This window comes from Macroventuria anomochaeta, assembly GCF_010093625.1.
Source record: "Macroventuria anomochaeta strain CBS 525.71 unplaced genomic scaffold BU25scaffold_24, whole genome shotgun sequence".
NCBI lineage: Eukaryota > Fungi > Ascomycota > Dothideomycetes > Pleosporales > Didymellaceae > Macroventuria > Macroventuria anomochaeta.
Genome location: NW_022985385.1, coordinates 447,402 through 460,673, shown reverse-complemented (window position 1 = coordinate 460,673; position 13,272 = coordinate 447,402). Strand labels below are relative to the sequence as shown.

The window sequence follows — 13,272 nt, the reverse complement described above, 5'->3', positions numbered from 1 at the left end:
GGCAATAGATTAAGGGTAGATGTGCTGAGGTCTGACCCACATTCACCCTTCCTGCCTAATCAGGTGTATCTGTTTGGACAGAATTGTTTGTGCGTTCTCGAAAGGCTATGGATGCTACTGTGGTGAGCATGGGATGTACCAATACTCGCTGTTTAGGCTTGTGAAGGCTCGAAATATCCAGATGGTATCCATGAGGCTAATACATATCTTTTGGGGTAAAAGGGGCAAATTGCGGTTTCGTGAAATGTGAGAATGGGCGAAGGATCACCACTAGCAGGACCTCAACGTATGAACTGGTCATTACGTTGGTGCCTCTCAAGATCGTCGAAAACCCCTTGATACCTACTGCAGCAAGATGGCACTGGTTTGAACCGCGTCCTCTACTCGAGGTCGCGCTGGCAATGAAAACTTTTGTACTAGTATATATTGTACAGTTCGACTGCGCGCTGGGTATTTGCGATTGGAGACCGGGATGCACCGTCAGGTAGCGGACATAGAAAGTCTAAAACATCTTCTGCTATTTTAGAAAGATGGGAGTCGGACCTCTCGATTCTTGACCTCCAGAGATCTTTGCGTCCGCAGCGACACTGGATATGGAAACCACCAATAACGAGCATTATCCGACTGGCATAATGGAAAGGCGCTGTTGCGCCACAGTTTCGGGATAAGTAGATTTGATGTCGGTTTTTGAATCCGAAAGCTTGCGATGCGCGCCTATTGCATGTTAGCAAATGCTTTTGCTGTATCCGCCACAACTTGCCATTCTGCGCAGTACAAGCTCCATATGACCCACGATAAGCCCTGTTTCTCCTCTGCAACCCTGCTTCGCTCGTTCCTTGGCTCCGGGAATCAATAAACTCAGTGGTGTTAAAGGCTTCATAGGTCTCCGTCGCACGCATGAAATAGTCGATGGATTTACTACTAGCGCCGACGTTTCCCTCATACACAGACATCGCAAACTGTGTCTGTAAGAGCCGAAGAGAGGGCTGATCTTTCTCTTTCTCGAAATTTCTCTCTGCTTCTTCGGCGAATCATCGGCCTCTACCCAGGACCCTGAGCCATACCTTCACAGACCCTGAACCAGACATGGGCAGCCTCTCACGGATCCCACGGATGAATGGTAAAGTCAGCTATCTCGTCATAGTGCCAGACCTGCACATATATCATAGGTAGACCGCCCACACCTCCCTCTACCTGCTCCTTCACCAATTTCAGGTAGCTTTGACAATGGGTCTTTGTGTGGCTTTGAAGGCTAGTGGTAGGATCCCCTAGATTGGACAATGTCTCGTGTTCTGTGGTCAACAACTGCAAAACAAGCTCGGGATGAAGAAATTCAGGAAGTGAGTGCTTACACAGCTTAGAGCAAGCAAAGCATTGACGAGGGAAGGAGAGCAAAAGAATATGGTCGTCTGAGGGTCCTTAATGTTAGGGAACGCCATATCAATCCATGTTATCGTCTCGATTTCTGCTCTGCCGCAGGCTTGTGGCAAAACCTTAAGCAATGCCACTTCCATGCTATAGAGCCTGTATCGATGACTACGTATTTCGTGATATGTCTGGTCCATTACAACGTCAGAGCATTCCACTTATGTATCAAAGCACCTAGCCTTCCCCTTGTTTCACCATTGTGATCTGATGTAACATCAGACTCCCTTTGAACGTACTCTAGCTGTGGCGGAAACCCATACTCGATGAGCACATCTCCGGTGTTGGCAGGTATCTTGGTTGCAACGAACGCAGCCTTTGCCACTGGGGGCACTCTTTTCTTCATGCCTCGAATCACCGCTTCGATCCCGCGGATAACAAATACCAGGCCGGGCAGATCCAGAGGCTCTCGACGCAGCCCAATAGCAGCCCTGGTGAATATTTCTTGGCTGATAACTTCATCCAAAGATGGTATGAGCGTTATACAGGCATGATACAACGCATTCAAGAACATTGCCGAGTAGTCTCCTGGAAGGTGGGTACGGAAGTGTCGCTCTACTGTTTCCACAATGCGCTGACAGTGTATGACACGGAGCTCGTTCGCTGATGTGTGGTCAATGAAATCGGTCATTGGATGTAAGAACCGTAGTGCGAAAATGGCGACTTCTTCGTAATGTACTCTAGATAAAGATTAGGTGAAACACTTAGCATTTTTAGGGTATCCTACACGCACCTTAAAAGACTAGTTCCGGGGGTGTGGTTCACCTCGTTCAATAAGTGGTCGGGTAGTGACTTCCGCCATGCCAACACCTTGTTGTAAAGTGCTTTCCGTGTAGGCAGATCGACCTCCTCCTCTGATTGGAGCGCATCCTCGTTGTATCTTGTGATCTCATTTTGTAGTATGTTCAGATCACAGGCAGCGTTTAGGAGCCCAGGCGCAAACGGAGGTCGAAATGAAGCGCTGGTAAATGTTTGGCCAAAAAGATCTACGTTCTCAACATGCGCTGATGGATCAAACTCCTCGTGAAACAGTCGGGGAACCGTCGGTATCAGGAGAGCAGGCGTCTTGTTCTGTAATGCTGCAATAATGCTGTCGAGATTAGCTTGTCCCATTTCTGCCGATTAGATGTCTTTACCTTTCATAGCAATATGCACCCCACACAGCCCTACAATACGCCCTCTTCTCTTCTGGGTCAGACATATGTACGATAGCCGTAGAGACTGAAAGGCGATCAAGCATGTCGTATCCCAAATGTCGATATATGGCACCTGCTCGGTCCCGCCCGAAGTAGGCACTAGTCATAAACATAATGATGGAGCCTAACGCGGTAGGCAATGATGGCGTATCCATGTCATGCTCGAGGTGCTTCCGGGCTTCCGCATCGAACAGTTCACAAAGATCCTTCCCAGTGACGGTTCGGATAACCTTGACATTGTCTGAATAGAACTGGTAGCCATCGTTCAGTAACAGAAAGTGAGGTGCTCAGGTAGTAGCTTACAGACTGCGTACAACGGTCGTACGTTAGCAAAATCATGTGCAAGAGTAGTCATACGCTAGTGGACCGCATCTGAAGGCTCATCAGGAAGAACAATGTTCACAAGACGGACTTACTTGTATAGTGCATATTGCATTCACGAGAAAGGGCGAGCAGAACCTGATCAGCATTAACAACACTAAAGTTTTAGTGGGGGGTTTTTTTTTTAGAAAATATTGACCTGGCTCGTTTAATGTCGCCGCTGCTCATATCCCTGATGAAGCATGTTTGGTCGACGAAAGGAAGGAAATAGTATCCGTCCCAGGCAAAGAAGGACGAGATAAGAGCGGAAACAATGCCATCGTCAGCTACAGCTGTCCAAGGGCGCGAGCGTAACTTGAAAGGACTCAACTGATATGCTTCACTGTCAAGTCTCTCCACTTGCGGATGGGAAGAAAGCTGTGAGACTGGACCGGGGTTGGGAAGTAAGAGGTACGCTTGTTTGACTGATTGCAATACTCGGATGGGATCGCCATTGGAACGTAGACGCCTGTATATTTGGTCGGCTTCAGACTCGGTGCGCGTCGTGAGCAGGTTGAGCAGATCTCGAAGCTGATTTCTTTCGCTGTCGGCCCAGTCATATCTCTTTTTCAGTGCTTTCCTGCGACTCTCATCGTCACTGTCGACAGCGTACTGACACTCCAAATTGCGGCTTTTGCAACGTGCGCAGGTGGGTCGCTCAGCAGTACACTTGCAAATTCAGAATTTGCACATTCATCCTTGATTTTTCCAAGATAACGCACCTTCGTTCGTTTGATGCGACAAGTTTCGCAAGCCACCAAAGCTCGCGGGCGCTTGTAAGAGGGTTCAGGTGGTGGTGTACGGGGCCGGCCGATTGCAGGAAGCAGGGGGCGAGCGGCAGGCCTGCTACTGTTATTTCTTTCAAGCTCCATTGTGCATCGAGCGACACGGATTCATCGATACAGCAGTATGATACCAATGTATCCTAGACGGTAAGCTCGTCTATAGCGGTTCCGCCTTTTCAATGTGCAGTGTGCCTCTCCTGCAGTAGCGGAGGAATTTAGCAATGTCGCGTACAGCAACGCGTTCACAAATCAGAACACGTAAGGGATTGGGTCGGAAAGAGCAAAATCTGAACCAGAGGATGCATAGTCAATAAATTGAGGACTGGATTCAGGATGCGGCGTTCCCTTGGCACCCAAATGCCATTGGCGGGAGCCCTGCCGCGGAGACTTACGTCATGGATCAAATGCATGCGCGCGCCCTCCCACGTTCAGCTATTTTGAAAGTATTCGTGTGAGAAAAGGACAAAATTCCTAATTCATCTCTCTATCTGTAGTCTTGTAGAATAATGAGTCGACTTCTACCGCCGATCTGTGAGCGGAAGCAATCTTTAAGCTAGGCTAGGTATTCATGTCGAACCACAAGCGCTCCTAACCAAGTGTCGATACAAAAGATCATCAAAGAACACGCGCATACTGCAATGGGCTCTTTGTATCATACAATAGCTATTGAGCCCTTACTTGCCGGCTAGGCCTGCAACCTCTGTTCAAAGTTCTGGAAACATGAGCAGGCAGGTAGGCAATGAAGGCCCTTCGCGCCAGAAGGAGAAGTAGAAAGCCTCTTCGATCATCCATTGACGATAGATCACTTTCACAAACCATGATAACGTGTTAATTCCACCGATCAACTTCCACGATCTCCCGCTTCTCAGTGTAGCCAACGGGTGATATTACGTAAATTTACTGTCACTGCTTACGGCAGTACCATGTGGAAAGCAACAGTAAAGGAGTCAAGCCGTCCAGTAGCAGTACAGTATTAGGGGAGCCAGTCGTAGTACTGCAGTACAGGGGGGCAGGTATAGAAGCCCTTAGTCCTCCACATGTTAAACCACTTTTTTCTAAATACAGCACATCTACTACAGTACTACAGATATTCCTGCAGTTACTGCTACTGCCCGTATGCCGGTAATTGCCACGTGACCTGCAATAACAGGACGTTGCGGCTTCAACTATAAGCCGTACAATGCTGATACTAGTATATTCCGTCCAGTACGCTGGCTACACTGCTGCTTCTGGATCCAGGCCGCCACTCGGACCTGCGTAGTCTTCACCCTCAGCCCAAAATTCACCGTCTTCGACATCAACCCCTTCGTGTTCCACAATGCGCGACTGATGATTTGGCACGGCAATATCACCCGCAGAAAGTCTCTCGTGAAGCGTCATTGATGCCATGATGGAGGCGGGTTCTTCACAATCCTCCTGGCCGTAGCGCGCGAATTTCCAATGTTGAACCATACGGACCAGTTTATGATGGCCATTCTCCTGAGCTCGATATATAAGTCGCCTGCCATTTTCATTCTCCTTCCCCCTCACATCTGCCCCCATTTCCAAAAGCTCGCGCACCATGGCGTCATGTCCCGACTCTGCTGCGCTTTCGATTGCTGTTCTACCGTCGTACTCGGCTCGGGGTGCGTTAATGTCAGGTTTCGCTTGGACAAGTATTCCAGAAAGCACAAGATAACCACTCTTCGCGGCAGCTTGCAACGCGGTAGAGCCAGCCACTTCGACCGGTGATGCATTGATATGACGGTTTATGGAGTAAAGAGGTCATGTGTGCCACGTGTTTTGGTGCAGTGTTCTTGATCTTTCTAACAAGCACTTTCTACCCCTGGCTAAACGACAGATACGTCATGAAAACAGACCCTGATCACGGCAGGTGAGAGACAATCACAAAACAAGAAGAAAAACACAATATACTGATTCTACTGCTTCGCGCGGTCCCCCCTGACTTGCTGCCCTGCGGGCTGTTGTAGATTAGAGGCGCGCTGATTAGAAGCTGTGCGGCGCTGGGTGAACAAACGCATTTGCGCGCTGGACTTGGGCGGGTTAGTGCCATGGGAGCCTGCATGTAAAATGAGCAATTTCCACGGTAACTTACTTTCACTTCGTAATATACGAACACTAACGTACAGATCAGCGTTGAGCTCATTGCTCGACGTCAATAGCGGGCCCGAGGAACGGTTGCGATCGACACGCAGACAGGGGTCTATAATTGATATTATAACTTCCAACTATAGATGCGAAATTGAGGTGAAGACTAAGCTACTCCTTCCGTTGCTGCTGCCCGTGTGGCATGTCCATCCCCGCGGCATCATATGATTGTTGTTGATGGTGTTCTTGCTCCGTGTACGATGTCGAGAGAAGATCCATGTCCCCTACATCTTCCGGCATATTGGCAGAGGAGAAACTAGGGTTGTACCATAGATTCTGCATACCGGCCCACGGCACACCCTCATCCCAATTGTTGATGGACGGATTGCCGGATGTATTCAACATATGTATATCTTCGAAGGGGAGGCTTCCATACATCGAGTGATGTCGCGGCGATTGCGTTGTGTCCTGATAGTCCTGATTTGAGGCTTGCGAATAGTACTGGTGACCAGTTACTGATGCTGAGCCATCGGAAAAGTCACCCTGAGCCCAGTTTGTATTGGCTTGTTGCTGTCTGTACGGTGAGACGAAAGGCCTGAATGATTGTCCGTCCGCAGCCTCGCTTCCTTCCCCTTCTGTGAGTAGTTCAGTGGCCTTGGACTGAAGAGCTGGCGCGACGTTCTGCAGGGTTCGTCGCACCACATGGTAAGCTCGATCTGCACAGGGGTCATTCGGTTGCATTGCGTGCAGCCACTTCATCAGCTTCTGGATGTCGGAAGTGATCTCAGCATTGTTGTCCTTCGTGTGCCGGTTTTGGTATCCCACTTCGAGGAGTAGAACGGCAGCACATTGCATGACTAGCTTTTGTTAGAACAAGACAGCCATTTGTTCGTCTGCGCTGATACTTACTAATGTGGATCACGTTCCACCACGGCGCCTTCATGCAGACAAAATGGATATCAGGTTCGTGGGGAAACAGTGCTGTCAATGCACGAGCCGAATTGACGCAAATACTGGCCATCTCGGAATTGAAGATGGCAGAAGCATCACTCTCGTCCTTGATGCGACGTTCTGTTCGGCACAAACATGGTCGAGTGATGAGAATCTTGGTGCTCCAATACTGCACCAGGAGAAGCAGATGCTCACGCTCAACTTCGCTCTGTCGTAAATCGCCGGGAGATACAGTCCCGCTCAATGCGCGCATGGACCAATCCTCGAGCCCCTGAAGTAGGTCTTTGATCTTACCCTGAACATCCTGCGGTGCCAATCATTAGCATAAACTCTACCCCCAGCATGATGAAATATATAGAGCCAAGACCACGAGGTACATAAACCTTGGAAGCTCTGCAGAAGACCAAAGGCCCAGGAAGACATACCTGCCAAGACCTAACAGCAGTTCGAGGTGCATACAGGCTAGCCAAGACTCTTTGCGTGAGGAGAGAAATATCGATGGTGCTGATAAGGTAGTCATCCGCATCGTTAGAGCTACTTGCGCTTGAGCTTTCTTCTTGGATCTTCTGGCTGACAAGACTGGATGGTTGTCGTTTGCTAGCAGGCCGTTGCTTTGTAGAGATCCCTCCCGGTAAAGGTACTGTATAATCCTCACTCGATATGATAGGCGGTCGGCCGGTGATGGAGCTCAATAAACATTCTATCGAATGCAAACTCCACCATGTCCGCAACAACATCTCTTTCTTAGTTGTGTCTGCCCTGGGATCTTCGTTTCGTAGGTGCAAGCCGAGTGCTAGGGCGAGCCTGATTGATACACCGACCATGAGCCATGCACGGCTCACATGACCAATAGTCAGGAAGTAGAAGGAGAAGACAGCGGTCTGCAACTATGTCAATGACCATGGCAAATGTAATACAAAAGGCAAACTAAACTTACAGCTTGTACCAGCGACAGATCGGGCGCAGAGATGAACATGACAGCGCTGTTCATACCAAGAAGGTGGGAAGCTCGAGTCATGTATACCAGGTGGTCGCGTTCGTCTCCTTGCCACTCAGTACCAATCATATGGGAATACTTGGCGCCAATTGCGAAGATGAGGTTCATCAGAGCTCGCCACCTATCTGGGACCTTGAAAGCTCTGTTCTGTTGCAATGAGACTATGAACCTGCGTATTTGATCCACAAAGCTTGAAGGCACTATGGGAAACGAGCTATGCACCGTGCTCATATAGCAGTGCAGGAGCTGCTCGGCGATTTCGGGTTCGGGAAGCTCGTACGGGTTGATGATAATGTCCAGCTCGATGTTGTCGCTGTCGAGATAGAATGTCGCATCTGTGACGTGCCGAATTGGTGCAGAATCTCCTTCCTGTCTACGCTGATGAAGTGCTTTGGACCGTTCATCGATGGCATGTGCGCTAGTGCCCGGTGGCCCGTACGGAAGACCATGAGGCTCACCCTCGTTCCTTTGTGATTGACGCTGGACAGAGCGAAGCCACTGCACTTCCGAGTTCTGACCAACATATCCTGTTTCCCTTGACTCGCGAGTCCGCAACAAGTCTTCATCTAGGAAGTCGAGATCCTCGTTTGATCCTACCGACGCGGTAACATGCGCTTCGCCGTACCTTTTTCTAGGGCTGTTCTGATCCGGGCTTTCCTCAACTGAAGATTTTCGTGCTCGTTTGCCGAGTGACCCAACGGATGGCGCCGCCTGCGGAGATAATATATCGGATTCTACCTAGACACCAGCATAGTCGGCGAGTGGTCTTGGTAATGGGCCGTAGTTGACTTACTGCGTCGATCACATCTTGAACCCTCTTCTTGTTATCTTCACTCAGCTCTTCGCTGAATTCTGTGAAGAGGTTGACCAAGGTATGGTTCAGGTCGATCGCTCTACAGGCGGTTAGTGGCTGTTGCATATTTGTAGCGCATTTGGAGAAAGCTACTCCTTCAAGCGATCGCGCCGTGCTTGCTCGTAGACACAATTAAGGCCAGTGGCCTGACAATTGGCACAGCGTGGGACATCACCAGAGCACTTGACCTCTGCTGTAATGTTAATGAGAATAACAACTGTTGCTAGGTAGGGCAAGCGTACTTCGTTTGCGGCAGGTCTTGCAGGCTCTGGTCCTGTGAGCCTAGCGTCAGCGCTCTATATCTGCATCGAGGGGGCAAGGAAGGAGGACCTACACTCGATCCTCTCGATTCTGCGCCGGTTTCTTGGGTGGGGGTGGGGGACCACGATCGAGTTTCGGAATGGCTACCTTGGGAATACGTTTTTGGTGCGCCATAATGCGCGAATGGTGAGTTGTGTCGGAGCCCCGCGGAGCTGTGCGCGATCTGGATGTAGAGACTGGGTGTGTACGCGACTTTCCCAAGCTAGAGGGGCGACGTAGGTAACACCTTGCTCAAGAACACCAATTTCGCGGTGGAAATAGTCGCTGCAGCTGTTCCCGACTCAGCCATGCAAGGGCCCACCACAACAGCTCGAGAACACCGAATTCGCCACACAGGGTCCGGCAGAACGCTCCTTCCCGAGTGGGCAAGTCACGAAATAGAAAGACGCGAACTGGCGTGTGGTTTTGCGACCACTGGGGCCTTCCTGAACGTGGTCGCAGTACCTGGCTGAGCGGCTCGCAATGACAGGTAATGTGATTCAGCTTTTCATCTGTGGCAACTGTCAGCAGTACTGCAAGTAGTTGCCTTCGAGCTATAGGACGAGGTGTGGACCAACATGCGAAGGCCGCGTTGTTTTCATGAGCTTTCGAGGCTGTCGTCTTTGGACCCGAGAACCCCAAGTCTGCGCGTGTGGATTTTGTCCCGAATCTTGTGCTGCTGTCATTTGTTGACTCGCCCGCGGTCAGTTTCAGCAAACCAATCAAAGGGAACTCAGGTGGCGAATGAGGCAACGGAGGGGAGAGCGGAGCAGCAGACTTGTTGATTGATCGGAATTCTTTCCGAAGCTATGTGGTGCTTGAACGAATGGGATGCTATCTAAAGATAAGATCGAAGATATCTTCTCAAAATGATCGTGATTTAATCACGTGATCATGGTCATGTGATATGTGCTTCCCTCACAATGCTTCGATGTATAACTGATACTTCTTTGCATCTTAGCTAGTCAGAAGAAACATTGAAAAGCGGTCGTCGTCGCTGGTTGTCTTGTTGCGATTTTGCGCGGGCCAGGAAGAATCAATTGCTTCAGACTCTTCATAGTTTACAACACCAATACAATTGCGACACTTGGAGTTTATTGTCATCAACCCTGACCAAGATCCCTCTCCCCAGCCGGCTCAGTACAGTTGAACCCTAATAAGTCCTCGTCTACGTTCTTACAAGCATACACAGGTGCCTTGCCGCTGGGTACGTGCACCGTGATGTTGTCCGCCCGAATGTTGCTGCAGCGGTCTGGTGCGCTGCAAATCAAGGTTCCAGCTTGCGGATCCAACGTTTCGGAGGTCGTGCCAAACATGTTCTTGATAGTGATGTCTTCGATAGTCAGGTTTGCCTATGTGTATGAGCCCTGTCCGAGATACGAAGGAAGGGAAACGGCTTACAGGATGTTCGTAACATAGACTCTGATTCTTCTGCCCATAGCATTGCGTGATTGTAATTGCGCGATCATTATTCACGTTCCTGAACAGATCGTACGTTACGTTCCTTACTCTTCCCAGTCCACCACCGCCGTTGAGCAGCGTCTGGAAGCTGGTTGCAATGCCAGGCCACACCTTGATACGAGCACCGTCGCTGGAGTCCGTGAGAGAAACATTGTAGATGTAAAGGTTTTCGACGATATCGGTCTTGTTTACATACTGGCCCAATGAGCCGACGCTGATGCCATGTGAACCGGTGCAGTCGAGGTTCTGGATGACGATATTGGTGCTGTTTGGCTTGAAGGATACGCAGTCGTCTGTGTTCAGAATGACCGAGTCTTGTATGACTACGCGATCTGAGCGGTATGTGTCCCATCCGTCCGAATTCGCGATTGTGATGTTGTTGAGGCTCTTAGCCTGGAGATCCATATTGCTGATCAGGATATCGGATGAGTTGGCGATGATATTGAACCAATGCGGAGGGTTGCGCATCCGCAAGTGTGACATGCGTGCACCCTTCATTCCGTCAAAAGCGAAGAGCATGGGTCGGAAAAGACTCTTATTCGTGCGTATCTCCTCCCAGTATGCCTGCCCATGCCCATCAATGAGGCTTTTACCTTTGCTCAGGTCCCCATAGATGTTCACATCTTCACCACCCCACTTCCAGAACACGGACTGATTCTGAAATTCATATTTGAAGCTATTCTCCGCCCAGTAGTACACGTCGCTGTCGTCAAAGTGGATCTCGCCGGTGAGCACGACATCAACATGTTTGAGAAATGTCAAATCCAGCGGAGAGCCAATGCGATATGTTTTGTCCAGGATGACTGTACCACCGTTGTTGCAATCCACGAAGGCGCGGTGGATGTCATGCGCATCATTCCGGTCTGTGGCGGCCCCTTGCTCGACAAAGCAACGACGTTTGGGGTGGCGAGGAGGCGAGTATGGCAGAGCTTCTCCGGCGTCGTAAGGTGCGGGCTTGACGTTTGGTCGTGAAGGTACATCATGGTGCTTTGGAGTTGATGCTACCAATCCGACAGCCAACGCTGAGAAGTAGAGGCCTATGATTCTGAGGTGCATTGATGTCCGTCCTTCATATGATGTAAAAAAGTTTCCTAGGATTAGACACCCCAGATATGCTAGGAGCTGTACAAATGTCTTGTACTCGAACCGAGCTTGGCATCGTAGATGTTTGGGTTCGCGATACGTGGAAGAATACTTGCATCTGCACCGGTACGAACGGCAGCAAAATCTTAGGAGCGTCCTGACGTACCCTTGGTTGTCTGGCGCTGCTGGTGGAAGAGAAGTTCAGACCCAGGGGGCATCGGGTAAATACCTGCCGGTTTGTCGCTCTCTACTCAATGTGGCGTGGGAAGTTGGGAAACCCTGTCACGACCCCGCACGTTGTGTGCTCTTTCCTTCTTGACGATGCACAGCATCCAAGGCAAGTGCACTGATACCTCTCATACTCTCCCTCGACCAGATCTCGAATATGCCCACCACGCTGTTTCGATGTCCAAAAGACTGTGCATGCAATGCGACCAAAAGTAATGGTGTTGCCATGCGCATGTATGCGATTGCGTTATGAGTTATATCAAGAAATGCTGCGACGTCCAGAATCATGCGGGAGTGGTGCAGCAAGTCTGGGAAGTCCGTGGTATCAGGTCTCAGAATCGCGAGGAGGATGTGCGCTGAACTGAAGTATGCTGCCGTAAGCGCCGTAAAAGCATCATTGAACAAGACAATTTCTGCGGTGGTGTCTTGCCAATTAGGATTCTTCGTGGGCTTTTGTCTGCTGAACTCGTCCCAAAGCTGATTGACCTCAAGGTTCAAGCACCCATAAGTTTCCTGGTCTAGGTGTTCCTTGTCGTAAGTCTGAGCGTGCAACTCTCTCAGAGCTGCAATGCAACACATCAGCCTCTGGATGAGTGGCGGGTCCTTGTAGAGCAGCGTATCATACAGGATCTTCTTCGCGGGAAATGGAACACTATGCTGGTCTGATGCCAGTTGAACGAACAGTATCTGTGTTCTGACATGATAAAACAATTGACACAGTACACCATGTGCGCACTGTCCTGGTCCAGTGATCTCCAGCAATTTCGCTGCACCGTAGATGTGGGCGCGGTATGCGTCAGCGGTGGTCGCCTGCATAGCCTCGAAGAAGCTAAGAAGCACGCTTGTGGACACCATGTGTATCGTGATGTCGAAAGTGGAGCCAGATTTTTGCAGTACGTTGTGATGCACGCGAAGGGCTGTGCCATACAGGTCCCGTGCGTGCCAGGTCAACGCTGCGTTCGAAATCATAATGGCGCCGTATGCTGTCGCTGTGGCTTCTAAGGCCAGCACCAGCGCGTTGTCTGATTTGTCCACGGCTAGAGTTGGGAGGCGTTGTAGCCATGTTAGCTGGTTTTGAATGTCTTTCCCTTCGCCTTCTGCCGTGAAGTGAGTCAAAAAGTTTTCGTAGAAAGCTTTGGTGATGACGGCTTTTACTGAATCTCGCATGTCGATACGATTCAGTTGAATGCTATGTGTCCGGTTCATGGGCGTCTGCCTTTGTGTACGCTGTTTTCGCATGCCATTCTTTGCGCTCGCCGTCATGTCTACAATCAAAGGTCCTTCGAGCGGTCCAGGACACAATTTCCCAGTCCTGGAGCACATTTGGCAGTGCGGCAAAGTGCCATCGCATTTGATACGCTTCTTCCGACATACTGAACATGCCCTCGTCCTTGGGGGCATTATGGGAGGGTAATGACAATTCTCGAGAACGAAGATATAATTGCGGTGGGCAGACTCGATCGTGATCTGTCAGGGCACAGACTTTACGCTAACGGCTAGTGCAAAGTTTGATGCCTATGATTGGCCAAATTTACCGGAGCGACT

The 13,272-nt window shown here is 50.0% G+C and overlaps 6 protein-coding genes across 6 annotated transcripts; all 6 read right to left on the bottom strand.

Annotated features, from left to right (window-relative positions):
- Nucleotides 1-263: 263 nt before the first annotated feature.
- Nucleotides 264-996, bottom strand: BU25DRAFT_111488 (uncharacterized protein). The gene is made up of 2 exons (XM_033700346.1): nt 761-996; nt 264-714 (listed from the first exon to the last, which is right to left on the bottom strand). Exons 1-2 carry the CDS (start codon nt 941-943, stop codon nt 523-525), a joined length of 375 nt encoding a protein of 124 aa, XP_033559991.1. The 5' UTR covers nt 944-996; the 3' UTR covers nt 264-522.
- Nucleotides 997-1,449: 453 nt separating this feature from the next.
- BU25DRAFT_111479 (uncharacterized protein) lies at nt 1,450-4,079 on the bottom strand. Its single transcript, XM_033700345.1, has 6 exons — nt 3,704-4,079; nt 3,142-3,650; nt 3,038-3,080; nt 2,562-2,872; nt 2,159-2,515; nt 1,450-2,105 (listed from the first exon to the last, which is right to left on the bottom strand). The coding sequence occupies exons 1-6, from the start codon at nt 3,851-3,853 to the stop codon at nt 1,565-1,567; spliced, it is 1,911 nt and encodes a 636-aa protein (XP_033559990.1). The 5' UTR covers nt 3,854-4,079; the 3' UTR covers nt 1,450-1,564.
- A 1,946-nt stretch (nt 4,080-6,025) lies between these two features.
- BU25DRAFT_345214 (uncharacterized protein) lies at nt 6,026-8,721 on the bottom strand (the record flags this gene model as incomplete). The annotated part of the gene is made up of 5 exons (XM_033703036.1): nt 6,026-6,711; nt 6,764-7,109; nt 7,231-7,686; nt 7,743-8,540; nt 8,596-8,721. 5 exons carry the CDS (start codon nt 8,719-8,721, stop codon nt 6,026-6,028), a joined length of 2,412 nt encoding a protein of 803 aa, XP_033559989.1.
- On the bottom strand, nt 8,670-9,195 carry BU25DRAFT_412445 (uncharacterized protein). Its single transcript, XM_033706794.1, has 3 exons — nt 8,990-9,195; nt 8,898-8,929; nt 8,670-8,845 (listed from the first exon to the last, which is right to left on the bottom strand). Exons 1-3 carry the CDS (start codon nt 9,088-9,090, stop codon nt 8,745-8,747), a joined length of 234 nt encoding a protein of 77 aa, XP_033559988.1. The 5' UTR covers nt 9,091-9,195; the 3' UTR covers nt 8,670-8,744.
- An 863-nt stretch (nt 9,196-10,058) lies between these two features.
- Nucleotides 10,059-11,472, bottom strand: BU25DRAFT_345273 (glycoside hydrolase family 28 protein; the record flags this gene model as incomplete). Its single annotated transcript, XM_033703037.1, has 2 exons — nt 10,059-10,307; nt 10,357-11,472. The coding sequence occupies 2 exons, from the start codon at nt 11,470-11,472 to the stop codon at nt 10,059-10,061; spliced, it is 1,365 nt and encodes a 454-aa protein (XP_033559987.1).
- A 345-nt stretch (nt 11,473-11,817) lies between these two features.
- On the bottom strand, nt 11,818-12,891 carry BU25DRAFT_306639 (uncharacterized protein; the record flags this gene model as incomplete). The annotated part of the gene is made up of 1 exon (XM_033702073.1): nt 11,818-12,891. A coding segment is annotated over one exon (1,074 nt), but the record flags the coding sequence as incomplete, so codon positions are not given.
- Between the last annotated feature and the right edge of the window lie 381 nt (nt 12,892-13,272).